The sequence below is a fragment of the Drosophila virilis genome, chromosome X, assembly GCF_030788295.1.
Source record: "Drosophila virilis strain 15010-1051.87 chromosome X, Dvir_AGI_RSII-ME, whole genome shotgun sequence".
Classification (NCBI taxonomy): domain Eukaryota; kingdom Metazoa; phylum Arthropoda; class Insecta; order Diptera; family Drosophilidae; genus Drosophila; species Drosophila virilis.
This window is the reverse complement of record NC_091543.1, coordinates 11,239,212-11,267,162: the sequence shown is the minus strand read 5'-3', so window position 1 is coordinate 11,267,162 and position 27,951 is coordinate 11,239,212. Positions and strand designations below refer to the sequence as shown.

The following is a 27,951-nucleotide window of genomic DNA, read 5'->3' as shown; positions in this document are numbered from 1 at the left end:
TATGCAAACCATGAACAAAGAGCCAAACCTTATGAAAATCGAATGGGTTTTGACCAGGGTGGAAAATTTTGACTTATGCACCAAATTGATCTAGAGGGAACGGGAAATGTTGAGCTATGTCTATAGGAATATTTGCCAAATCGATCAATGCGTTACACATGTCACGACCAAGTCGCTACACCTACTCGCAAGAGTATGCAAATGCGACCTATTTAGACCCTGTTGCAAACCGTTTTCGTAGTCAAGCCGTGAAGCTAGTTAACAGAGGGAGAGAGTTGCTCGCATACATTTTGCACAGCGGAAGTTCCGCAGTCGCGTCTTTTCAACTTCTTGTCAAAGTTACTTTCTGTCTGGCCCTGGATACGTAGCTGGAGGTTATTGCCATGTGAATATTAAGTACGCACACACAGGCTGTCCTGGTTGGATGAAGGGCACAGCACATGCGGAAGGAGTCGCGTTCACAGCCAAACTGCGCTTTGCTGTTGACTGTGTTGCCGTTTGACTGTGCGCCAGAAAAGGATTCGCCTGCATATTTATGAATTTATCAGCAACTCGCCTCACATATTGATGGCATATATGCATTGGTATTGAATTGATTGCTAACAAAAGTGCGTTGAACTGGCCAATGGGGGACATACGATGCAGTCCAATTTCCAATACAATAGTTAGGATAGTTAGGTCCCAATACCATAGATAGGTAGGGTTTCGTTATCGATATTTATCGATTTTCCTCGATGACTTTAACCAATCTGGAAACATACGAACATACAGTTGGACAATGCTAGTTCGACTCAGCTCGTTGACCTGATCAGGAATATATACATATATATACTCAATGGGATCGGGTATGCGTCATGCTGCCTGTTACATACAAATGCATAAGCACATTATACCCGTTCGCCCATTTTGCAAAGATTTCTTGATATAATTATAAGGCGCATGCATGTAACTGCGGACTATTGTCAGACAAATCTGTTTTTTAGCTGAGCGAAAAGTCGTTGTCAAACGTTAAAACGAAAAAAAAACGACTAACTAAATATCCAAAATTGTGACATTTGCGCAACTGTTTTTTGTGCAGGTCGCAGATAAAAGCTGGGTCCTTTGGCATTTACCCCAATATAAACAAAACTCGGCATGTGTGCATGGCTGTGTGTGCGTGGCTATGTGTACTCTCACATTTGACAAACGTTCAACAAAACCAGAGAATGACAGATTAGATGCGAACTGAAGTGTGACCAGGTTTGCAATTCGTTTGAAATGCCACAGAAAAAATGTCAACAAAAAGCAGCCAGCAGCGCCAATCAACTGCACATATGTATGCCCATATGTTCACAACCAACATTGAAATACATCTCTATACATCTAGCGGATGTATAGAGTCAGCCGATTGACTGACTTGCTGACTAACTAATTAACTGACTGATTGATTTAATGAGCGTCTAATGACAGTCAGCCTGACAGTCGATTGATTGACTTGCTCACTGATTGGTTGCTCTACTGATTGATTGACTGAGTTACTGATTGACTTACGGACTGGCTGGCTGACCGATTGAATTAGAGACTCATTGACTGACAGTCAAATGATTGACTAAAAGTCGATTGATTGACTGACAATCAACTGATTGACTATCTGACTGACTGATAGATCGACTGATTTACTTACTGACTGATTAGCTGACCAACCTATTGATTGAGCGACTGATTGACGGGATAGTCGATTGATTGACTGACAGATGGATCAACTGATTGACTGAGAGTCGACCGCTTTAGTGACTGAAAGTCGACTGATTGACTGACTGATGGAGTACACGGTACAGTAGTACAAGGTACAGGTGAATTTATATTTCCCACGAGCGAAAAATGGGCGAAAAAGTCTAAGCAAAACACTTGCCCTGGGCAAGGCCGGATAACACACTCTAGTATTGTATACATAAGTATATGGGGGGCACAACTGTGGCAACATTTCTTTTTGGCAAATAATTAACAAAGTTTCCTTTTTTACAACTTTACTCCATTTGGCATATGGCTTAATTTCTAAATTTGCGTTTGCCAAGTTTTTGCTTAGCTGCTGCTGCTGCTGTTTTTTGCTCTTCTTCTTTTTCCCTTTTCAGTTGGGCGCTTTTAATTAAATTAAAATGTTCCGAACATTTTTACGTATGTTTATGTATGTAATTAAATGTGGAGAAGAGCAACAAGTTTGTAAAATTTAAATCGTTTAAGTCCGGCCAAAGGCATTTTATACTCTTCCATGTGGGTTTTTCAAATTTCATCACGTAATGTGTAACGCACAGTAGGAGACGCCTGACAAGCCATAAAATAACTAAATAATTTTGATCAGTAACAACAACCAAGTTGTAACGATAGCTGTTGATGTTAAAGATCATGCTAAAGTTCATGGTGAAGTATTAGCTAAACCATATAACTTTAAAGTTTTATATAGTTCAGAGTAAAGTTCATGGTAAAATGCATTGTAAACTTAATGGTAAAGTTTATGTTAGAGCTCATGATAAAACACATGCTTAAGTTTATGTTAAATTTCATATTGAAATCGGTAAAGTTCATAGTAAAGCTTATGGTAAGGTTCATGTGAAAGTTATTGTCAAAGTTCATGCTAAACCTTATGGTAAAGTTAATGTTAAACCTCATGTTAATGTTAATAGATGCGTTTAAAGGAAAAGTGAAATGCAATTAAAACTGGACGTTAATGCACACATGCTAAACATATAACTTAAATATTTCTAAATAGACCTCAATCAGGCTTGTAATTGTCTGTGTGTGTGTGTGTGTGTTAGTGGTTGAGTGTGTCTAGGGCCGACAGCATAAATCAAATGTGTGCCAGCGCATGGAAATTATACTAATTAATAATACATATTGCTAATTAAATGCCATTCATGAGAACGCTCTGGGCCGAGACCCTTTTTTGTTGCATACTTTACCGGGCACTTTTCAATGTGGGCGTTATTTATATATTTATGTATTTGCCTATAACGTATATGTATGTGTGTGCGTGCCTGTGTGTTTGTGCGTGTGTGTGTGTGTCTGTGAGTTTACGTGGCCCCCTCTAATCGCTGCCCATCCAGCAGGCCGCATTCTAATGGTCAATGGCGTGGCAAGCAATAGGCGTCCGGTTTTTATGGCCTCAAAGAATTTCCAATTGCGGCGCAGTTAAAACTGTCAGCTGTTTGTTCAGGGTGATTTGTGTGCGCGTCGGTGTTGGGCGGAGTGTGCACAGAACGAGGCGTCAGTTTATGGGAATTTAAAGAATTTAAATGCTGTTAACATACCGCAAATGTTATAGAAATGTTATCGATGGCAAACATTATGTAAATCGGCTTAGTGATGGTAAAATTATAGTTTCGATAGCTGATCGCATCGTTATCGATCTGCCGATCTGATTTACCGTTAATTTTGCGCTCAGCGTGCTAGTGATGGGGGGTTTTAAGGAGGCCGTCGGCCGTTATTTTCGATACCCTGAACCCGGCGATTTTTTCCCTTTACAAGCATACACATACATACACGCACAATCACGTACTGCGGCCGTGCTTCTGCGTGCCTTGGCCTCACATGCGTTCGTGATAAGCGTTCAGTGTTTGTTGTTTGATATTCATAAAACTTCCAGGACACGCTCACATCTCTAGCGGAGAGTGCAGTTCAAAGACACGCGAAAGTCATGCAAAGTCAAATAAAATTTAGCACATTTATACAAATTTATATATATACACACATTTATATACATATATATAGGTTTAAAATGTGCCTTGTCGCAATGTTTGTCGAGAGTTTGGCATGTGTCCGCCTTCATGTGTGATTCGCTTGACTTGGAGATGCCTTTGCTTTTGCCTTTGCCTTTGACTCTTGCTCTGAGTGGTTTTTATTTTTATTTTGTGCCTGTTTGTTTTTTGTGTTTTTTGGGTGACTCTTTTGGCGCGTGTTTGCCAAACCGAAAATTTATTAGAGTTTGGCACTGACGTGCTTATGCTCAGCATTAGCTCAGCATCGAGAATACATTTGGATGAAATTTAATATGTTGCCCTTGCAACTGTAGCTGAAAAGCCGCATCAACTGTTTAACAGCTGCGCTCCGGCATGAATCGTTAATCGATTGTCAGCATCGGCTCTGAATGCCAAGAGACTGGCAAGCGATATAAGTTTATTGCGAATGGATTACTTATTGTTGCTATTGTACGCCTTTTGGAGTGAACGAGCAAGTGGCACAGCCATAGACTTGAGTTATTCACATACTCACACATTCTTCCGTCGTGGGTGTTCCAGCAATCGATTTATCTCTGTTCGATTAACGATAACATTTATGGGCTGCGCGCATTTCGATGACGATATCACGATCAACAATCGTACATAGATAAGTTTACATAAATAGTAGCAATCGATTTATCTCTAACGTGATCGATTTCATCATCGATTTTCGATGACGATGTCAAGATAATTAATAATCGCCTACATTTTGATGTTCTCAAGCCGATCAAGCATATATATTCCTGATCATTAACGGGCGATTCAATTCAATATCAGAGCTATCATATACAAGGAATCGGCTTACATATAACCTTTAAACCCTATCGAATCGTCTTACTATACCTTCTAGAGAAACGATCGATCCTAGAGAGCTTTCGTATAACTTAAAGGGTATTTAAGCGTCGCTTTGGATTATAGCGCTGTTCTTATCATATGATTCTTCCGAAATTTCTGTCTCTAACTGACTAGATTTCTCTTTAATTATTGACGATGGGCTAGATGTTGAATGCATTAAAACTTGCCCCATTAAAACGATAAAAATCGTTATCGATATCTTTGTTTTCAAACGTGTATCGAGTTATCTATGGCCTTGAGCTTTCGTATCTGAATGGCATATTTATGCCATGCAAATGTTATAAAAAGAAACGGACATCGTTGTTATTCAAAAAATATAATTGTTAAAAATGTAAATTTCAAACATTTGGCGATTTTGAAGCGAAAGTGTTTGTGGAAACGCAGAAACGCAGAAACGTGTCGATGCTTTCTAACTTCATGGATACCAATATAAAAGCTCGTAAACGCCTGCATCTACGTACATACACATGTACATAAGTGTGTGCGTGTTCATGCATGTATACATGTGTGTACAGTTATGTACAGCTACATGTATATACATACATGTACGGTCTCATATGGTACTCAGCGCAGCATAGCTTTATCGCGGCCGACAGCGCGCCTTTTGTGCACGCTCAAAATGAATTACGCGATGCTAAACAACTACAGCAGCGGCAGCGACGGCAGCAGAGGCAGCGGCAGCGACGGCGACGGCAGCAGAGGCAACGGCAACGGAATAAAAGAATAAGGAGAATAGCACCTGACAGCTACTTCAAAGAAGAGGGGACAACGGCGACGACGGCAACGGCTCGCTGCACGTTGTTAGCTGCGGCGGTTGCCGTTGCTGCTGCTGTTTGTTGTTGTTGTTGTTGTTGTTGCTGCCGCAAACATTTTTGCATGTGAAAAGCCATTTGCACGCACTGTCATTCACTAACACCCGACTACATCATACGCCGCCACCCCCTCCCCACGCCCAATCGTGTCATTGTCTGCCAAGGCAATATATGTATGTATGTATGTATATTTTCGTGTTTTTGGGCTTCTGTTTATGCTCTGTGCACACAATGAAAGTGAGTATATGGGCTGTCTGTTTGTGCGCATTAACGCCATTTTGTTTTTCGCCGCAATGGGGGGGAGGGGGGGGGTTGGTTTCTGCAGTGTTGCAAAAAGTAAAAACATATATATTGCTGATGTTAGATTTTGGATTCGATTCAAAGGTTTTTTTTTTGCGAACAGAGCATGGCGCAGTCGGTAACAGCCGAAAAGCAAAACCCTAACATGTTTTGCCTTTGTTTTAATATTCTCTGTTTTCCGTCTAATTTTCATGCAATTTGCCTGCAAATTGCGTCCTTTCCGCCCAAAAGCGAATTATTTACAATTTCATTTCGCCGCGGCGAGCAAAGCGAATCGAAGAAAGCGAAAGTGTATTCAAAAGACAGCGTACAAAAGAAGGACACTGTGGTGAGGGGGCTGGGGTTGGTGTGGGGTTGGCAACGCCAAAAGCAGCGACAAATAAATTAAATAAAAATTTGCGTGGCCCGCTTTTTGTGCCCTTTGGCAAGAAGGAAATGAATGATTTATGGCACACAGCGCTGCGAAGCTCATGGCCAGCACGAAGCGGTGGTGGGAGGAGGAGGAGGAGGGGGTATAAGAGTGCCTATCGCCCCTTTTGCCCCGTGCTCTCGCCGCCTGATCCTTTTTGCACTAATTTATTTACTTTGGCTGCCTTTTCAACTAAGCGCATAAATCAAATAAGCAAATAAAAATCAATTAGAACTGTTCTTCTTCTTCTTCGCCTGTACTTACCCTGTAATTGGCATGCAAATGTTTGTCACGATTCGCATTGATCTCAGCAATTAAACAAATTTATGCATACTAAGCTAATAATTTTCTCACCTGCCTTTTGATCAAACCGAACGGAAATAAATGATGCGGCTAAACGCAGCACGGAGGTACAGGGCATCTGTCGGTCGACTACTCGCGACTAAGTGCGCATTTGTTGTTTTTTTTTAATTTTTCTTTTCTTGTTTTGTCCACGAACTGGCTTTAAAATTAATTAAACTAAAAAGTTGAGCCAAAAAATGCAAAGAAATTCATTTAAGTCGAAGGCTGCCAACTTTTTGCCTGGCAACGAATTGGTAATGAAGTCGCCGCCGCCGGAAACATGCCTCAGGGACTGCAAGGGGCGATAGTGGGGGGGGTGAGGGCATTGAGAGCGTAACGAAACGAAACGAAAAGTCTTGCGGAAAGTCAGCGAAAAGGAAAATCTTTCTAACTTGACCCAACCCACCTCCCGCCCCATGCATGCAGCAGGAATTTGCATTTGTTGTAAGTCCTGGCCCCTTCGGCTATCAGTTACAAGCGCCCCCCCCCCCCCCCTCTCAATTTCCCGCCCATCTATTATGGAGAGCCATCAATTTGGACAACTGCACAAAAGCCAATTTGATGCTCGAACTGTCGTCCGAGCCGCAAAATTCACAAAATCCACAATCCAAATGCTGCACGCGGACAGGTAAAACAAAAGCTATAACAAATTTCATACTCTCCGTGGCTTGACATGCAAATACCCTGTAAATCGATAATGAGCAGAAATCAACAGAAATAAAGTGATATCGCCTATTTATCCCATTCTTATCTTCCATTAATAAAAAGTGCATATCGCCTATTTATCGCTTTCTTATCTTCCATCAGTAAATAGTAAATAGCGTGAGATATCGTCTATGTATCGCCTGGCAGATAAATACGCGATAACAACAAAATGTCCCAAAGATGAAAACCTAAACAGAAAAATAGTTTACTTGTCACGAAATTTTCAACAGATTTGTATAAACATTTTGGCAGCTCAGCGCGCCTGATCTACCCCATACGCTAAGCTAAACGCACAATGGGTATAGAAAGCAAATGTGAGACATAAATCCTGTTCAGGATTTCCAGCCACAAAGGCTATACTCAAGGCGAGCTATTGCGGAGGCCAGTTTCTGTTTCTTCCAAATGAAATATATTTGCGTTACATTTAAATGCATTATATGGCACGTCAACACACACACACACACACGCACACACACACACACACACACACATGTGAAATAAGGAAAACAAATTCGAAGCTCATTATCATGCCCATTTCAATATCAATTTCCGGACATATCGCACTTGCGGCAGACATGAGAAATCCTTTCAGACATTTTACAAATGTCCCAAACCAAGAATTCATTTCAAATGGAAAACCTCTGTGTGCGGGGGTGTGGGAAATTGTTTGCTGTCAGCTGTTTGCAGGCCTTTTTTTTGGCCATGTGTGGCCCGGTCGGTCGCCGGTCCAAGTTCCGGCTTTGATGTTGGCCACACAGCAACCCAAACTAAATTTGCATAATTCGCACTGCCAACAAACACAAAGTGCTGATTAGTTTGGCAAATCAAGCTCAGCCCCCCCCCCCCCCCCCCTCCGCTCCCCCTACCACCACATACCAGACACGACAGCAAATAAAAGAAAAGTCGACCCCTTTCGAGCGTGTCAGGCAAATATGCTGTTTCGCAGCAAAACAGCATTTTTGTGGCCTCAACTTTTGAACAAAATTCAAAATCTCATTTCGGGCCAATCTCGTATAATCCATAAATCTGCCAAATACTTAAGCTGCAATTAAGTTATTCAGGACATGCAGGTTATTCAACCAGGCTAGCCTTGACTTAGTTCATTTTAAAGCTATACTCTATATCAATTAAAAATGACTCTATCGGATATACTCGGGCTGTGGCAATGTATGCAACAGCCCTTAACCTACCGATTAAGCAGGATCGATAACTATCGATATATAGATGTTCTTCAAGAAGATTTAATACGCTTGAAGAGAGTGAGAATAGGAATTCGATATATACACACAAAGGACAAGTTTATCTTTTGCTTTCGACATAATTGCCCATTTCAATATTATCGATAAGTATCGATTTTAAAATACGATATTTTAGGTATATCTCGGAAATGGAAAAAGCAGATTTGATAGAAAGGATTTCTTATAATATGCAGATTGGGAGTATATATATAAAAAAAAGAAGAGATTTATATGGGGTTGTGTTCATATTAACTAACTACCAAAATGATTACGATCAATTTTTCGTGGTGTGGCCGAAGGGTACAGTCACAGTGGCGAGTTTACAGGGTATATCCCAGTCGTACACCTTAGATTAAAGCTCTTAATTACGAAAGCAGTGAAACATATCTAATTGATGTTACGAACACTTTGACTTTTTAAAGCATCAATATGTACCTAGAACTATAAACTAAAAATCGATATTTATCGATTCACGGAAACGGGCGGAAACGGCGGAAGTCTCTAAAATCGACAGTGGCACGGATGCTGCAAAAAATCGGTAGACCCCTGTTTACTATTTTGCAATGGGTATATGACTTTATTACGTTGGGATTTGACCGCATTATTAGAATAAAGAAATATGTTACGCTAACGTGAGCTACCCGGTGTGTATCGGATGGAAAGTAAAATTGTTACAGACAACCATTTTTCACGCATTTTCCGCAACAGCACGTGAAATTTTCAAAATAGCTAGTTGAGAACATGGAGTTTTTAGGGAGGTGCTTTCAAAATATGCTCACAACAAATCGCATTGAATTTCGCCAAGTGGACCCATTTCCACGTAAGGCGGTGGATTTGGCGATAAGTGTGAAAAAGTTGTCAAAAGATATCGATCGAAATCGAAGTCAGTCAATCCGGACAAATAGTTTTCTGTGTACAGATTGTAGTCAGTAATATAATCAGTTGTGCGTTAAGTTAGCTACAAAATAAGTTAGAGTATATGCTGATCGGTGCACTTTTCGATCCTACAGTCTAAATATTACATACGATGACTGGCAGCGATGTGGACGAGTCAATGGCTGCCAGCTTGCACATGGACTGACCTAAGCCTAAAATGCCTTAGCCTAAATGAAGAAATCTGGGCAACTGGAGGTCATCTCAGTTTGAGCGGCTGAATGTCAGCGATTCCATGCTCCAGAGCCGGCGATTTGACGCTGGCCAAACACGTTGCTTGGAGTGATTTGCCCGGTGGCCGTTTAATGCATTCGTCAAAGTAGCACTTCTCCACGTTGTGCAGAAACTCAACGAGAAGCTTGGCATCGCCGCCATTGGGTCCCGCAAAGTATTCGCATTCGTAGCCATGTAGCCTGAGGTCGCGCAGACAGCAGTCAAGGAATTCGGCATTGGCCGAATACCAATTGTTGTGCCGCATCAGGGGAATGCCGAGCCGTGTGCGCACGATGCCCGTCAGCCAGGTGTCATCGATCCAGAAGATGGGCATGCGTGCCGCCTCCGCCACCAGCCTGGCGGCAGTGGGCACATTTGTGATATACATCCAGCCGGATAGATAGGCCGGATAGAGGGCGTGCGGATACTCCTGTCGTGTCACATACCATTTGCTCGCCTGCACCCGTATCGGCCGCTTAGCGTCGAGCACAAAGCCCGCCAGCAGGGTGCTGCTGGTGGCCAGCGCCGGCTGGCTAAGCTCCAGAGATTCAAGATAGCGCCGCAAATGGAATACATCGTAGATGATGTCATCGTCCAGCTTAATGATGAATTTGGCGCGCTGCCGGCATTCACCGGCCGCCCAGCGCAGACCCATCACATGCTTGTAACTGAGATTGCGATAGTCCTCCATAAAGTTACCCTGCAGCAGGTCCCCGAAGCGCGCCTGTTCGCTAACCAGTTGCGCCTGGGTCAGGAAGCGTTCACGTTTCGGCAGCGCGGCCAAAAGAAAGACGCGCTGCAGACCCATCTCGGCCAGCTTGCTCTGGGCAATCGCCTGGCGGTGCGCGGCGCGCAATGCATCATGGCCCGCATACGAGGTGACAATGAGTACAGCTGGGTGGTATATGAAAATTGAAGATTTTGCACGATTAGTTGGACAAGCAGCCAGCTATGCGTGGCACGACTCACCCAGCAGCTCCCGTTCGGCCCGCCGACACACATTGCTTGCCAGCAGATAATCAAAATCGCTCAGATTCAGCAGGGGACCAGCTCCTGGCTGCTGCTGCTGCTGCTTCCTTTCCAGGTGAGCGCTGTCCGCAACTGTTGACTTGTCCTCGTCGCTGTTGGCTGGCAAATGGACAAGAAACTCATCCCGTTCCAGTTTGCGGCGGGCGGCACTCTCACGCAGCGGACTTATTATGTAGCTGATGCCCAAAATGATGAATACAATTAACGATATGGCAATTGGTAGCAATCTGCAGCCGCGCATGCGCATCTTCAAACATTCTATTATCTTAGAGCTCTGTGTGTGTGTGTGTGTGTTTGTGTGTGTGTATGTATGTATGTGCTTGTGCGTGTGTATGGTGTGTGTGTGTGTGTGTTTGCGGCCAAAACAAAAACTGATAAATGAAAATATTATGAAAACTAGGGATGCACAAAATGCATCGATGTTTTCCATTTAAGAATCGTGCTATCGACATCGAATCATCGAGAGTAGCAATACATCTATCGATATGCAGCAGCAGTTGCTTAGCTAAAGAAGATTACGCAGCGGCAATGCTGAACCCGTGACGTCACATGCACAACCTTTTACTGTTTTGAACTGTGCACAGCATTATGGGGTTATTGTCATATTCTTATTTGTTTATAGTTTGGAATTAACAAATTGTGATTGACAATTTGTGATTTCGTTGTAAAAACTCAGTATACTCGCGTTCAACTGTTTTAAACAAAGTGTACTCTTATATATTTTGTTAAAAATAAAGTGAATTGAACCCATGTGTTCAAATTGTTTGTGAGTTTGGTGGGCGCGGCAATAATCGACTTATCGTAATGCAACCCTGTTGAATCGATTAATGTTGCGCGCCCAGTTCCCAATTTGCCATAGCTAATTGTGCGAGTGCGCGCAGTTTCTTTTAAACAGTTCAATAATAACCGAAACAACAAGAATATAACTCAATTATAATACAAATGCATTATTTTTAACTGTAATTTAGTGCACTCTCTGCGTATTATGACCGAAAACATGGCGCGCACCGCCTACGACGTACAACGGGACTTTGCATTGAGCAGCGGCTTGCGTTCCGAAATTATCTGGGACTCGTAGGTTATGAAAACATATACATAATATATGTTTATGATTATATGTGTGTATAAAATGAAAGCTTATCAAATAAATTGCCCACAGGCTGGCGCCCGAGCAGGCGGACGTGCTGCACCAAAAGCTGGCGAATCTGATCTGTGAGAACGAAGGCAGCGGCGAGGGGCAAAGATCCAAGGCGCTGGCTAAGCAGCGCCAGCTGCTGTTCGAGAACATATGGAAGCAGCGCATCTATACGAATGGCACCCTGCTGTCTGCCATTATCTATGTGCTGGTCACCAAGGAGAGGGACCCGGCATTGGCACTGCAGTCGACCAGCTACAGCTGCCATCCGGTGATACGTACGCGGAAATGCATGCGACCGGATGGTGGAAACAGCGAGGGCTGCTGCATGATCTTTATCGATGAGCAGGGACGTGTCTACGCCAATTGGCAGAACTATGTGCGCAACAATGCCCTGCCCGGAGGCACCATGATAGCGCCCAGCCAGGGTGTCTATACGTTTAGCAACGACGAGGTGCAGCTAATGGTGCAGGCGTCGCCCGCATCATGGTTGAAGCAGAAGGTGCTGAATGTCAGTGATAAATTGGTAACAATTGGTGGCATTGTGGCCACGGTGCCAGTGGCGGCCACCCTGGCATTGCCCGTCGCTGGACCCATACTGATGGCAGCCACTGTTGTTGGCGTCTCGACGACTGCGTATAATACGGTGCGCTCCGCCTCGCGGCTAATCGATCGCCGCTGGCACGGTCAGTCCACATCTTTGGCGGACAGCGAGGCACGCAGCAGCTGGTTGGGCGTGGCGGGCGGTGTTGCCGGCCTGGGTGTCACCGGTGCCAACACGGCAATAAGAACCATTGCACGTGGCAGACCAGGCATAGCCAGCAATCTGGCGGTCAAGGGCATCAATGTGTCCTCGATTGTGCTCTCCGGCACAGGTGTGGCAAATGGCGTTTACGAGCTGTACCTGAAGATCAGCGACGATCAACCGCTAAACAACTACGATATAATGCAGATTGCCTCCAGCCTGCTCATATTCACGCACTCGGTCAACAATCTGCGCATCGCCTCCAAGGCAACCAATGGCTATAGCCTGCGTCGGGCACTGCGCCAGCAGAGCCGCAAAGCGTTTGAGCGCATCGCGCAGGAGACGGCCAAGCTGCACGAGCACAAGACCGGCGGCAAGTACGACATTGTGCGCATCATCAATGATATACCCTATAAGGAGGCGCTGCTCAGTCTGCACAAGATCCATACGCATTTGGCGCAAGGCGCCACCGTTCTGGGCGCTGCAGCTGCTGCTGGCGTTCTGCCCAGCTTTGTTAATTTATCGGCCGGCGGGCAATTGCGTCTGGATATGCAGCAGCTGGCCAGCCAGCTGGGCAACAAGTTTGTCCAGCAGATTGGCCATTTGGGCAGTTTCACGGATGTGCTCGACAGCCTGACCCGCTACTTTAGCGAGCAGGCGGTCCAGTTGCTGCTCCAGCTGACGCGCACCTTTGTCGAACAGAATGTGGAGAGCATTGATCGCAATCTGAACACGTTTGTCTCCACGGAGCTGGTGCTCTATCGCATGCTGATGCACTGCATCAACAGCTATGAGAACTGCGCTGTTCACTTTCTAGAGCAACGTCGTTACGAGATTCTCGATGTCATTGGCAACTACTTTAAATCCCTGCAACCGGAGCCGGCTAGCGCACAGAATTGCCGCCGGCGCAAGTGTCCCAAGTGCCAGGGTGTCTACTATATGTGTCCATTGTAATGGCTACTTTCCACAGCTGCCAAACAAAGAAAAGTGATCTGTTATGTGATTTTCAATTTAGAATGATTTAGAATTTAGATAAACAAATTATTTAAAAGCTTAAGATGAACCCAAAAGATGATAACAATGTATTTTATTTAGTTCGGCCGATTCTTGGCATGAGAATTGAACATAATTCTATTAATTAAGCACTTAATACTATTACTAATATATACACAACAAATTCATCGAATTTTCGGCCAGCACAAGCAAAAGCTCATCAAAGGGCAGATACTTCATATAATAGCTTGGGAGCACGTTTGGAGCACATTCGCTTGGTTAATCGCTGCCGACAAATGTCTCCCACATGCGATCGAATTCAGCCTGAAATTCGCTAGCGATCCGATGATGGGAGGTGATGACCAGATTTTCCCAATTGGCACCAAAGCCGCCCTGTGTCCAGTTGACGGAGCCATTGATGACCACGCTGTACGTGGCCGGTGGATCATACGAGCGTCGCTTCAGGCTCCAAATGTGATCGACCCGAGTGCGTCCATCGATCACACAGAATTTGTGATGCATGAGACCAACAAATGGCTGGCTGCGGACCTTAAGGCCGGCGCGCATCAAATTGAAAATATTGCCATTGATCGGTGTCACCACGGGTTGGCTAACAATGAGGCGTATCGCCACATTGCGCTGCAGTGCCTTGCCCAGGGCAAGCAGAATTTCCGGCGAGTTCAATGAATACATGGCCAGGTCAATGCTGAATTTGGCACGTGCCAGCAGTTCGATAATTCGCTCGATATGGCGCTGGGTGCAGTGCGTGTTTGGACATGTGAAAAATTTACCCCTTTGGCTGTGCGCCCGATGCTCCTGGAAACACTCAAAGCCCAGCTCGTTGAACATGTGCACTTCGTGGACCTGAGCCTGCTGCCATTTCAGCAGGTCGTGTACATAATTGTAGAAATACCAGAGCACCTCGGAGGCGGCAATGGTACCGGCGCCAATGATGAGCGTTGACCAAATCGGATGGGTTCTGATCCACTGAATCATTAATATTAAATTGAGCAGTGCTTGAGGCGCATTTTTTAACTTACTTTTTGGAAAAGAACATATCTTACGCGCCTACGTAACTTGAACTGCTGTCGCTGCGAACTGGAACTGGCTCAGCCGAAGACCGTGAACCTTTTTGCCGTGAACTGACTCTTCGGCTTATCTTCGTCGTGTGGTCAGTTTATTCTTTTATTAATATTTGCAAATAACTTTCTTGAATATCTGCACATTTTAATGCAATTTTTTTTTTAATTTTCTAAAAGTAATTTAGATATATTTGCTTAAATTCAACAGAATGTAAAATTTCAGAACTGCTGGTTCCGGAAAGAACATGTTATTTACATGCTGTTATCAAATGAATGAAAATGAGCAATTCGCACGCGATGAGGAGCTAGGGAATGCTAAAAATTTACTACCAGCAGTATGCACGCATCTAAACTCTGTTAAAAATTCCAAATTTCGTATATAGAAGAACATAAAATACCAAAACAACTCACTTTACAGTGCGCGCTCAATTTGTTCAAATTTATAGAGTTATTAAATGTAAATAAGATAAATACGGAAAAAATAAGTGGCATGCATAGCCATACTCTATGCTGAGTCTATGCGTTTGTGTCGTAAATTTGCGGCACATGCATATACAGAATGCGCTTCTAAGCGCGCTATAAGTAAACATTTGTACACCAAAAAGTGCAGTTTACTTTTCGTCTAATGAATGGTGAATTAGTTTTGTAGTCAATGTTAATTTCAAACTTAAACATCCATCCAACACCTGCCTAATGGCAAAATACCAAAAAGTAATACCAAAATTAAATACCAGAAACTTACAGAAATTATACATTTTGTTTGATGTGTGTATGTATGAACAACAGCTACCAACAGCAAGCAGTGTGAGCGAGCGAGGAGACGACCAAGACGGTTCGCCGAGAGTTACGCACTGAGTATGTGCTGGCGGCGGATAACGGCGGACGGACCTAAAACAAAGTGTGCGTGTGCGTGTGTGTGTTTCTCTTTATTTTCTTTTGTAACAACAATATTAGTTAAATTATAATTATACTGTACAAATCGAAAACTGCAGAACTGAGCAGCATTTTGTGTGAGTGCAAATTGATTTCGTTGTGCTTAGGTGTGAAAATGACGAACTTAAATATCAGCTAAGTAAAAGCAACAGCACTCAATTTGCATCCAACTCGTATTCGTATTCATTTGGGAGGAAGCATTGAATATTTCAGCAGAAAGAAAAATCCAAATCAACAATTATAAGTAATTACAACTACTACAAGTACAACTACATACATATGTATAACTGCTTTAGCAGCAGCAGCAGCAGCAGTAGTAGTAGCAGAGCAGCGACAGAGCAGCCACCACGGTCGTTTAGCAGCCAGAACCAAGAAGACGAAGAGCAAGACGAAAAGTAAAACAACAATAAAGCTGGCCATATTCATACAAAAAAAAAAAAAAAAAAAAAAGCAGCAGCAGCAGCATGTGAGCTAATCAGAATCAGTGAAGGCAGGCAGAGGTTTTTTTTTGTTGTACGTATACGCATCTACCATTGCTAAAGAATTAATGAATTATAATAAATACTTGGAAATGGCAACTGCAATCGAAATTACATGTTATATATTTATAATAATACGCAAAGCTAAAGCGACGCAGTGGTCGCAGTCGCGGTCGCGGTCGACGTCGTCTCGTGGTGTCAACGTCAACTCCAACCGCGCCGCTGGCTCGTGTGTGCGTGTGCGTGTATGTGTATGTGCATGGGTGCGAGCGTATTGTGTCTCTGTGTGCGTGGCCCCTTCCCTGCGAAGGTGGGCTGGCTGCTCATAAAAAGGCGCCTCCTTACGGCAGACAAGTGGGTTGCCCACACACATTATTGTTTTTGTTTTTCTTTTTTTTTTTCTTTTTTTTTTTTTTTTGTTGCGGTGCACTGTGCACAGCGCCTGCTGTTTGCCTGGTGCTTTGGTTATTTATTTTATTTTTTATGTTTTTTTTTGTCGTGTCTGCCTCTGCCTGGCCTGATCTGGCCTTTCATTTCGTTTTCATTATGAAAATGCTGAAGAAATCAAAAATAAGAAAGAAAAAGCAAATCGCTGCGAGTCCAAATCTTATCGTCAGTAGCTTAGCCCTCCCCCAGTGCCAGCTCCCTTCCCGTTCACAAACGCCTGTTCCGTTCCGGCATCGATGCCGTGTGTCGTGGTGAATACCAAAGTATTGATTCCATATATTTTTATGCACACACTTTTGCAATAGCAGCGCAGCAGAATTCAAAGCGCAGCTTGAATAAACTGTAAATCAAAACAAAACGAAAAATATATCAAATCAAAAAGCAAACAAACAAAATCAAAAACAAACTTAAAATAAATATAAAAATACAAAATAAAAGATGACGGACATTGCGGAGCTGTTAAACAGCATGTCGAGCAAATTTAACAGCGACTGCGCCACCAGCACCGCCGAGGGCGGCACGCTGCTAAACTTGGACCTGGCCGAGGATAAGACGCTGAAGTGGCGCAATTTGGCCCATAATCAGTTTGCTTGTAAGGACAAGGATAAAAAGCAATGTCACAAGAGCGACGAATTGCACGAGAAGCAACAGGAGGCGCAGCAGCAGCAACATCAGCAGCAACAACAACAACAACAACAGTCGCCACCGAAGCTCGATGCGGCAGTCAAATGCGAGGCGGAAGCTGCAGACGGCGCCCAGCAACTACCTCAAGGCCAGACCCAAAGCCAAAGTCAGGCTAGCGACGCTGACGTCGACGCCGATGCCGACGGCGACGGCGAAGCTAACGTCGACCGTGCAGAAATACCCAAACAAATTGCGTCGACGGTGGCGGCGGCAGCAGCAGCAGCAACAGCAACAACAGTGACAGTGACTGGCGAGACGCCAGTAAAAGAAGTCGCAGCAGCAGCAGCAGTGGCGACGACGTCGCCGTCGCCGCCGTCTAACGAAACGACGGCAGCGGCAGCGACAACAGCCGACAATAAAAACGGTAATGACGATGACGTTGCCGAGTGCGCAGCCGAAGCAGCTGAAGTAGCGGCAGTCGACGATGACAATGCTGCTGCCGCAACAGAAGAAGAAGAAGAAGAGGCGGCAGCAGCAGCAGCAGCAGCGGCAGTCAAATTGGAGCAGGAAGCGTGCAAAAGCGCAGCAGCTGTGGCCGAACTGGCCACGCCGTCTGCGCACATTTCCATAGCAACAGCAGCAGAAACAACAAAAACAACTACAACAACAACAACAGGCGAAGGCATAAAGACTGAAACTGAGATGGAAACCGCAAATGCAACAGCCAAAGAGGAGCTTCGAGAGGAACAGCAACAGCTACAGCAGCCGCTGCAGGAGCAAACGCTGACTGCGCAGTGCGCACCAAGCGCAGACGCAGCAGAAGCAGAAGCAACAGACGAGGTCAAATTGTCGGTTACAGTCGCAGCATCATCGGCAACGGCATCCCCAGTGCCAGCAGCAGCGCCAGCGCCAGCCGCTCCACTTGTTGTCAATTCTGCTGCCAATAGTAGTAGTAGCATCGGCAGCAGCAGCGAAAATTTCGACGTCGCCGCTGACGCAACAGATTCGACTTCGATGAATGCGGTTGCTGCTAGCGACGACGTCGCAGCTCCAATAGCAGCAGCAGCAGCAGCAGCAACAACAGCGCAAGCCAGTGCTGATAAAAACGTAAGTGTATTTGTTTGTGTGCGCGTGTGCTTTTGTATGCACAATCGTGCGTGTGTGTGTGTGTGTGAATGTATGTATGTATGTATGCATGTATGGGTTAGTGTAAGTCGAATTCTTTTAATTTTTGTAGTTCGTTTAATTTACTTTCCGTTTTACTTTGTGCCAATGCGCCCCAATTAAACAGAATTGGGCAGCACTGGCAACTCGTTTATCGAAAATGGATTCCGAGAGCGCGGCGCGAGAGAGGCTAATCGAAAAAAAAAAAAAACGGTATATCCCGTTCTGTATTGTATGTATGTATGTATGCATGTGTGTAGTCTAGGCAACAGTTGTTGACGCAAGAAAGAACAGTTAAAAATTTAATTTTCACCCAATCGTTCCAATCGGATGTCTATATAATTTAGTTAGTGCGATAATGTTGGCAGTATAAATGAAGTTCTAATTGGTGACTTTGCTTAACAATAAAACAAAGACAGACAAAAACATTATCTTTCATAGTCCAAGCTCTAGAAATCTTATGTAAAATCTAGTTTCCATCTGTTTCTCATGTGAGTAAAATAGGCGGACAACGATAATATGAAAGTTTGTTGTCATTTTCCAAGATCCTTATGAGAATTCATTTGCAAGGTGCCTTACACTTTTCCCATATTCACCCTATGACATATGTATGTATGTGGGTCAAAGGTCATCTGTGGTCAAGTTGAATATGCACCCATTGTGCAAATTTTCAGAGCTCTACACTATGCCCAGATTTTTGAATCCCACAATTGCACTTTTTTAAAATAACTGCCGGGTGGAAAATGTCTGCAAAAGTAACTTGGCCAAAACCTGGCGAAAACAACTTGGCCCGGGCAAAGCTGTATAGTATACCTAATTGTATATGGATATATATATACATATATACATATGTATTCCTGAATTTGCACAGGTTCGTCTGGGAATAGGTGCAAATAGCTTTTGGCATATATCAAGAGAAAATCAATATGAAATAAATTTGATTTTAATAGGCCATTTCATCAATTTCATATTCATTTATAATGCTAGTTTAGCTAATTACGTATATGGAAAGGGAATAATTTATTTCCGCGGCTCTTCAATTTGCGCCATTTACAGTAGTCCTTCCGGAGAAGGTCCGCCGAGTTTACTTTTAGATTCATATGCGTAATTTAAGAATTCTTTCAGAAGTTCTCATTATCGAACTGTGCTCGCATCGGTCTTATATATATATATATATATATATATATATAGTTGCTTGTTGCTGGGAATTTTCATCAACTTATGCAGTTGATAAGGACTTACAAATCGTATATAGAGAGAACTGTAAAGTGTTTGTGTATTTCTAAGAAATATAAGAACTGCTTTGTAATACTATGAAAATGTTAAAGACCCTGAACTCTCTTCAATGCGATGATATACATATACATATATATAGCTATAGGTCCATATCAAAATTGCTCATAAAACAGGCTTTCGATATCGATTGTTATCGATTGCCTGACAAGCTATCGATTATCGGAAACGAACCTGCATATATTCAATTCCAAAACCAAGTCTGTAGCTCTTGTAGATTCTGAGATCTTTGCTAGATCAACTCGGCTATTGATGCTGATCAAAAATATATATATATATATATGTATACTTTATGGGGTCGAAGATGCTTCCATCTGCCTGTTTTACCCATTTTCAATGGGTTCATGGCATCAAAATTATCTTTGGACCAACTAGAACAAGAATTATTAATAACCCAAGTCCTACATGATTATCATTCTTCTTGTACCTGAAGGTTAAAGAAGTTTCCAACGGTTAGTTAGAACCGATCATTTCCACACGAAGCTGTGGAAAATACGTGAAAATTGTCAAGGTTAGCCTGCCTGAAACTCATCGTGAACATTTTTAGTTGTTGCCCATGGAAAATGGGCGGAAAAGTGATGTCATATATACACCGAAGACCCTGTAATAACTGGCTAGTATAGCCCCATAGAGCAGCCATAGTTAAAATGTGAATTCATTTGGGTGAACGACCGCCGAAAATATCTGCATATACATGCATACATGCAGTTATCTATGGGCGTGTTTGTATGTATGTATGTAATGCCTGGCATTAAAAAGAAATGTGCCTTCTTTATTTTTATTGAACCAGTTTCGTGGCGAGCTTCTTAAACTGGTATTTTGCCACTTATCAAACAGTTGACATGCCAGAGCCGGGCATACATATATAATACAGCACATATTCTTCGATCCGAATTAGTATCACAACTCGAAACATGGCCTATGATAATACGTTTATTTGAATTAACATTCTCACAGCAAAGCAATGCAAGTCAAATTTTAACATTCGAAATATGTGTAAAATGTTATTAGGTTTGAATTAACATTCTCAACATTTTTCATGATAGCGAGCAAAGTTTTTGTATTTCCTGGCAAATACATACGTATATAAAAAAAAGATAACCCAAAAATATGGAAACTGCAAATTTTCAATTTGTATTTTTTTCATAATTAATATTTTTTTGTTTATTACACAAGAATCTCTCTCCAAATATTTGGTGTTAAGAATAATTATTGCAACAGGTTTTCAAATGAATTTCAATTCTCAGCAGCAAAAAATATATTTCATATATCAACTGAAGAATATGTCGGACTTTTCGAGTATTTACTGTATATTAGAAGTACGGTATATATAATCTATATATATATATGCTTTATATATACTATCTTACTTTATGTACTGTGAAAATGCTCGATATCGAAATTCAATTAAATTTTTGCATCGCATTTGTGTGCAGCTTAACGAGTGTCTACTGTAAGTTTGGCCAGTATATGAATACACTTTTGCTTTTTGCTGGGAGCAAGCATCTTTTATGCATAACTGCTAGGCGCGGGAAGGGGGTGGGTTTATATGTGTGTGGCCTTTGGCAACTGGCGCCACCCTCTCGCAGTCTCCCAGTCAGGAGGCCCACACCGCCAAGCTATGCTCCCGGCTGAGCAAGTGTTTTGTATGACCCGTTGCCAGGGCAACAGGACTTGTCGAATGGAACGCAAGAGTTTGCCTAGATTCGCACACAATACGTTTGGGCAACAGGAGCTCTCGTCCATAAAGAAAAATAAAAAAAAAAAAAAGAAAACAATAAGAAAGAAAAAAATTGGAGGATGAATATCTGAACGAATGCGTGAATGAAACGAAAGGAAAGTTGCTTTGAATGATTCGCTGCGATTCGCTGCGATTTGAGTGTGTGACTCGGGCAGGCTAATTATCACCTGTTGTCTGGTATTCCCCAAATGCTAATATGCGTCTCTTATGCTTGGCACAGGAACAAAATGCGTCGATGCGTCGCCTGCGCCGCACGCCGCGGCCCACAGACACGCCCACGCCAACGCCCTCGGCTGCAGATGAGCCAACGTCGCCGATGCCGACGCCAGAGGAGGAGCCGCAGGCAACGGGCAGCCAGGAGCAAGTGATGCCCGCGGAGAACAACGAACTGGCCAGCGATGTTAAAAAGGAGCCGGAAAAAGCGGCTGGCTGCGGCGACATGGAGGCAAATGCAGCAAATGCGCCGCCAGCACCAAAACGCGGACGCGGACGTGCCAAAAAGATAAAGCCCGAAACGGATGCAGCTCTGGAGCCGGCCGGTACGGTTATGGAGCTGGCGAGCGCGGCGTTGCCTCTGGCCCAGCCGCTGCTTGGCCAGGAGGAGGCTGCCTCGCCACAGCCGGCGGCTGCAGTGGAGCGCAAAGCGGGCCGCAAGCGCAAGCCGCCCGAGGAGGAGCTGCCAACGGACTTCACAACGGCGCTGGTCATCAAAACCGAACAGGACGATGAGGCCGGCGCATTGGCCCCAGCGCCCAGCAGCGATGGCAAAAGAATGCGACGCAGCGTCCGACTCGGCAATCGTTTGGATCAGGCTAACGCCTGGACGGATGACGTGAAAACCGAGCCGCTGGTGCCGGCCGTCAGTGAGCTGCCGGTGCAGCAGCCCCCGCCGCCGCCGCCGCCACCGCAGTCTGCAGCAGCTGCAGCTGCAGCTGTTGAGCAGCTATCGGCGGCTGCGGTCACGCTGGACGAGAAGACGCCGCCCAAGAAGCGTGGACGGAAGGCAAAGATACCAGTGCAGCCGCTGCCGCCGCCGGCGAGTCGAGCGGATTCAGCGGCACAAACTGTGCTCCTTGCGGCTGGCAGCGGGAGTGCAGGCATTGCCATTGTGGCGCTCTCCAATGGCAACAAGCGCGCCGCGACAACAGCAAATCTGGCGCTGGCAAGCACTTCGGCTGCAACTTCGAGCAGCGCGATGGAGCAGCAGCAGCAACAGCTGCCCAAGCGCTCGAAGCGGCGCATCAAGCCCACAACGAAAATACTGGAGAACGATGAGCTGCGCTGCGAGTTCGAGACGAAGCACATCGAGCGCATGACACACTGGGAGTCAACGGCCGACGGGGATGCCCTCCACTTTGAGACGCCGCTGCAGTCCTGCAGTGCTGGAGGCGGCGGCGGCGGCTCGAACTCATCGACATCGCGTCAGAAGAGCGACAAATCGGATGGCGGTAGCGGACTGGAACAGCATCCGGCGGGCACGAACGCCATCAAGAAGCGTCTGTTCTCCAAAGCGCAACGTGACATTGACAATTCGGACGCAGCGCTGCTGGCGAAGAGTCAACTGCGTCCCTGTCCCAATTTTGAGCAATTCCTGAGCGACGTCAAAGCGGCCAAACTGAATGCCAATCGCTCGCCCGAGGAGCGCAAACTGAACAAGAAGCAGCTGCGCAAGCTGGCCAAGCAAAAGGAGAAGCATCTCAAGCATCTGGGTCTGCGGCGCAACAACAGCGAGGAGGCCAGCGACAACGACAGCTCCAACACGGACAACGAGGAGTTCGTGCCGACCACGCGTGTTCAGGTGGGCAAGCCGAGCGTCACGCTGCGTCTGCGCAATGCCTCGAAAGAGCCCGCTGCACAGAAGCAGCAGACGCCCCCGCCGCCGCCGCCAGCTGTGCCGCCCAAGCTGACGCGACGTGTGGCCGTGCGCGGCAACAATGCGACAACAGCAGCAGCAGCAGCAGCAGCAGCAGCAGCGGCGGCGGCAGCGGCAGCGGGAGCTGCCACAACGCTGGAGCATGGCCAGCTGCATAGGCTGAACAGTGCCATTCTGGCGGCCACAGATGCCAGCGATGCCATTGCCAGCACCTCAGCTGCTGCGGCTGCGGCTGCTGCTGCTGCTTCCGGTTCCGGTTCCGGCTCCTCCTCGGCTGCCGTCAAGTTTATTTGCCTGTGCCAGCGCGGCTCACAATACTATGCCCGGAATGCGCCGGATACCTCATATTGCTGCGGCATCGACAACATCGATGAGCAGAAGATTGGCTGCTGCAACGAACTGGCCGCCGAGGTGCACAATCTGCTGCGTCCCAGCCAGCGTGTCGGCTATATGATACTCTGCGATGAGCACAAGAAGCGCTTGCAATCGCACAATTGCTGTGCCGGCTGTGGCATATTCTGCACACAGGTAAGTTATAGCTGTTCGTCTAGCTTGATCTTCTGCTCCTTCAATCGAACGCAGCAATGATTCTCGTCTTCAATGATTATTCTCGTTGCAGGGCAAATTTGTGCTGTGCAAGCAGCAGCATTTCTTTCATCCGGATTGCGCGCAACGCTTCATACTCAATAGTCCATATGATGCACAACAGGCACAGAATGCCGGCGGCCCTGGCGGCAACTATGCCAGCCCCCTGCTGGTGCTCAAGTGTCCGCACTGCGGCCTGGACACGCCGGAGCGCACCTCAACGGTCACCATGAAATGCCAAACCTTGCCGGTCTTTCTGCCCGCACAGAAGACCAAAATGTAAGCTCAGCTAGAATACAACAAAGAAAGTCGCCAAATTATGGCTCATGGCAGTTGAGCAATGGGAATTCTTCAATTGCATCTTCCATTTGCCGCATTTTGCCCTTTATTCCATGCGTCATTTTGACCTTTTCCTTTTCTTGTTTACCCGCAGCAAACCCGCCAAGTTGACCACCTCCGCGCATTTGACGCAGTTCGCCAATGCAGCTAGCAGCAGCACAGCTGGCGGACCAAAGGCAGCCGGCAGCACAGCTGGCGGAGGCAGCAGCTCCGCCAAGCCGACAGCTGGTGGACGCGGCAAGGCGGCAACGGCCGCCGGCAGCTACAGCGGCAAGTCGAGTGGAGCACGCGGCAAGGGAACGGCTGCTGCTGCTGGTCAGGCACTGAACATCATTAACTTTGAGCAGCTGATACCCGAGTCGGTGATGAATGTGGTGCTGCGTGATCGGATCGTCTCGTCCAGCGGTCGGGTGACCACCGAGTTCAATTCGCGCGACATGTACTACGCCGTGCAGAACGATGATCTGGAGCGTGTTGCCGAGATTCTCGGTAAGAGTCTGGAGTATCCTTTCTGTACTTCTGCTCAACGTTTAATTTCGATCATTTCGACCAACAGCTGCCGACTACAATGTGCTGACGCGTATGCGTGAATTCCTAAATGGCACCTGCCTGCATCTGGTGGCCCATTCGGGCACTCTGCAAATGGCCTATCTGCTGCTCTGCAAGGGCGCCAGCTCGCAGGACTTTGTCAACATTGTCGACAGCGAATTGCGCACGGCTCTCATGTGCGCCGTCATGAATGAGAAATGCGACATGCTTAATCTGTTCCTGCAATGTGGCGCCGATGTGGCCATTAAGGTGACCCACCCGGAATATACCACCACATATCAGGCTCTGCCTATAATGTAACTGAATGTGCGTTCCGTCTCGTATTGCAGGGCCCCGATGGCATGACGAGTCTTCATATTGCCGCAAAACTGGGCAATCTGGAGGCTGCCCAATTAATTGTGGACAGTTATCGCGGCTCGCGCAACATTGCCAACTTTCTGAGCTTTATCAATGCCCAGGATGAGGGAGGCTGGACGGCCATGGTCTGGGCAGCTGAGCTGGGGCACACGGATATCGTTAGGTGAGGCAATTACGCTTTCAACTCATTTTATTGGGTATATCATTACATTATGTTATGTTAAGCAAAGCTTAACATTATGTTAAAATCAATTAACAGCGTTGAATCAGCTAAGCAAATGTTAATTAAATTTAACAGCTGTATGTTAACAATAGAATAACAGAACTGTTAGCAACTGCTAAAATTCTGTTCACATTAGCATTTCGTGCATTTACTCTATGGTATACCTTATATATATATATTTATTTTTATTGTATTCTCTTGACAGCCTGTTGATCAATCACGGCGCAGATCCGAATATATGCGACAATGACAACAACACGGTGCTGCATTGGTCCACGCTGCACAACGACGGCCTAGAGACGATAACAGTGCTGTTGCAGGCGGGCGCCGATTGCAATGTACAGAATGTGGAGGGCGATACGCCGCTGTAAGTAATTGGGCCATATTGCAAATTGAATTTGAATACAATTTTGGCACAATTTTTGCACCATGTAGACACATTGCTTGCCGGCATTCGGTGACGCGCATGTGCATAGCCTTGATAGCGAACGGTGCCGATCTGATGATCAAGAACAAGGCGGAGCAGTTGCCCTTTGATTGCATACCCAACGAGGATTCGGAATGCGGACGCACCGTTGGCTTTAACATGCAGATGCGCAGCTTTCGGCCGCAGGGACTGCGCACTCGGGTGGTCTGTGCTGATGCCTCCAACGGACGCGAGGCGCGTCCCATACAGGCGGTACGCAACGAGCTGACCATGTCGGAGCATGAGGACGAGGCCGATGCGCTCATGTGGCCGGATTTCAAGTACATTAACAAGTGCATTATACTGCAGAATTCGGTGCAAATCGATCGACGCGTCTCCCAGATGCGCATCTGCTCGTGCTTGGACAGCTGCAGCAGCGATCAGTGCCAGTGCAATGGCGCCTCATCCCAAAACTGGTATACGGCCGAGAGCCGTTTGAATTGTGACTTCAACTACGATGATCCGGCTGTCATATTTGAATGCAACGATGTCTGCGGCTGCAATCAGGTGAGACAGAGCCACAGGCTCTCAAGCAACTTGCGGCAGCATTCGCTCAATCAAAATCTCTTCTCGCCTGGCAGTTATCCTGCAAGAATCGCGTCGTGCAGAACGGCACGCGGACGCCGCTTCAGATTGTGGAGTGTGAGGATCCGGCCAAGGGCTGGGGCGTGCGTGCGCTGGCCAATGTGCCGAAGGGCACATTTGTCGCCAGCTATACGGGCGAGATATTGACTGCACCCGAAGCGGATCGCCGCACCGACGATAGCTACTATTTTGATCTGGACAATGGGCATTGCATTGATGCCAACTATTATGGCAACATCAGTCGCTTCTTCAATCACTCGTGCGAGCCGAATATATTGCCGGTGCGCGTCTTTTACGAGCATCAGGATTATCGTTTCCCCAAAATTGCGTTCTTTGCCTGCCGCGACATCGATGCCGGAGAGGAGATCTGGTTTGTGTGCTGCCAAATGCGAGCTGGCCAATCTTTGATTAACAATTTTTTTTTTTGGCTTCACTAGCTACGATTATGGAGAAAAATTCTGGCGTGCCGATCAACGTATCAGCGGAGGCGGCTGCAAGTGCCTGACGGCCTCCTGCAAATATTCGCAGCACACGTTCAGCTTGAGTGGATCGCCAGCAGCGGCAATAGCTGCCGAGGAGGCGTCTGGCGGGCAGACAACGGCACAGGAGCAGCATTTCATAGATCCCTTGATCTAGTATACACGATCTAACATAATGATTCCATAACCAAATCCAGTCGAGCATTGAACACACACACAACGCAACACACAACAAACAGAGACAAAGATCGAAACGGAGACGGAGGCGGAGGCGGAGACGACATTGACTCTCTTGGCCAAGCCATGTTGCCAAGCATCACAGACAAAAGAGCGCCATATTTATATATTCTATATATATGCATATATATCTATATATATATATAGAAAATCAAATCAAATCAAATCAAAATCAGAGCCAACAGCAACAACAAACTAAAGATGTTTTGTTTGTTTTTGTTGTTGGCCCTCGACTGCCAAATGTTTCAAGGTTTTTATATAGTTATTGTTTAAACCAATATTCATATGTATATATTAATTTTTATTTTTATTATTATTATTATTTTTTGTTTTTATTGTGCATTTGTTTTTATAAGATAATGTTGTGTTGTAGAATGCTATCCATTATTTTTTTTCTTTACTTTTTTTTTTATTTTTTTTTTAAGAAAACTACACGCTAAGCTGCATGTCACATTGTGCAATACACACATATATTTATATACATATTTATGTGCGACACATATGTATATGTATGTAGCTAAATATATATTCTTTCTGTGTGTGTGTGTGTGTGTGTCTTAACATTAAGCTTAAGCCATAATTATATGGATATATAGATGTATATTCAAAATAGATGTTAATTTCTGTGTGCGGTCAAGATAAAAGCGGAGAACTTGTAACTAGTCAGGGCAGACAATATATGCATATATGTATGTGTATATATTTATATATGTATGTGTATGTATCATATGTGTGCATATATATATTTATATATATATTGCATGTGCATATAGTTTCGCATTATTAATTGAGATAGCACAATAGCACCCATACACACACACACACACACACACACACAACACACACACACAATCGTGAATTTAACAATAAATGTAACTTGCTTGTAAACTAAGTTACGTATAATACGCATTATATACAATTTTTTTTTCTATTTGATTGCAAGTTTAACGACGACACAATTCACATGTATAACAAAAAAGAATTAATAATTATATGCAATCGATTAAAGATATAAAAAAGGATAATGTACTATG

General features: G+C 45.1%; 4 protein-coding genes across 10 annotated transcripts; 2 read left to right on the top strand and 2 right to left on the bottom strand.

The window, feature by feature from the left end:
* Window positions 1-8,576: 8,576 nt before the first annotated feature.
* On the bottom strand, window positions 8,577-10,995 carry LOC6633625 (beta-1,3-galactosyltransferase 5). Its single transcript, XM_002057233.4, has 2 exons — window positions 10,529-10,995; window positions 8,577-10,453 (listed from the first exon to the last, which is right to left on the bottom strand). The coding sequence occupies exons 1-2, from the start codon at window positions 10,833-10,835 to the stop codon at window positions 9,546-9,548; spliced, it is 1,215 nt and encodes a 404-aa protein (XP_002057269.3). The 5' UTR covers window positions 10,836-10,995; the 3' UTR covers window positions 8,577-9,545.
* A 298-nt stretch (window positions 10,996-11,293) lies between these two features.
* Window positions 11,294-13,549, top strand: LOC6633590 (uncharacterized). 2 transcript variants are annotated; one of them, XM_002057232.4, is made up of 3 exons: window positions 11,294-11,354; window positions 11,557-11,662; window positions 11,748-13,549. In XM_002057232.4, exons 2-3 carry the CDS (start codon window positions 11,574-11,576, stop codon window positions 13,420-13,422), a joined length of 1,764 nt encoding a protein of 587 aa, XP_002057268.2. In that variant the 5' UTR covers window positions 11,294-11,354; window positions 11,557-11,573; the 3' UTR covers window positions 13,423-13,549. The 2 variants fall into 2 exon arrangements, with proteins under 2 accessions (XP_002057268.2, XP_070067443.1); XM_070211342.1 differs by lacking the exon at window positions 11,294-11,354 and having other exon boundaries at window positions 11,401-11,662.
* On the bottom strand, window positions 13,541-14,653 carry LOC6633589 (mitochondrial cardiolipin hydrolase). 2 transcript variants are annotated; one of them, XM_015170210.3, is made up of 2 exons: window positions 14,502-14,653; window positions 13,541-14,440 (listed from the first exon to the last, which is right to left on the bottom strand). In XM_015170210.3, exons 1-2 carry the CDS (start codon window positions 14,516-14,518, stop codon window positions 13,741-13,743), a joined length of 717 nt encoding a protein of 238 aa, XP_015025696.1. In that variant the 5' UTR covers window positions 14,519-14,653; the 3' UTR covers window positions 13,541-13,740. The 2 variants fall into 2 exon arrangements, with proteins under 2 accessions (XP_015025696.1, XP_002057267.2); XM_002057231.4 differs by having other exon boundaries at window positions 13,541-14,448; window positions 14,502-14,641.
* A 684-nt stretch (window positions 14,654-15,337) lies between these two features.
* On the top strand, window positions 15,338-27,822 carry G9a (histone-lysine N-methyltransferase G9a). Of its 5 annotated transcripts, none has more exons than XM_002057230.4 (11): window positions 15,338-15,443; window positions 16,711-18,133; window positions 21,445-23,625; window positions 23,717-23,961; window positions 24,116-24,510; window positions 24,578-24,819; window positions 24,900-25,090; window positions 25,356-25,517; window positions 25,586-26,123; window positions 26,198-26,571; window positions 26,639-27,822. In XM_002057230.4, exons 2-11 carry the CDS (start codon window positions 16,841-16,843, stop codon window positions 26,835-26,837), a joined length of 5,820 nt encoding a protein of 1,939 aa, XP_002057266.3. In that variant the 5' UTR covers window positions 15,338-15,443; window positions 16,711-16,840; the 3' UTR covers window positions 26,838-27,822. The 5 variants fall into 5 exon arrangements, with proteins under 5 accessions (XP_002057266.3, XP_032295935.1, XP_070067442.1 ...); XM_032440044.2 differs by having other exon boundaries at window positions 15,340-15,449; XM_070211341.1 differs by having other exon boundaries at window positions 15,341-15,455.
* Window positions 27,823-27,951: the final 129 nt, after the last annotated feature.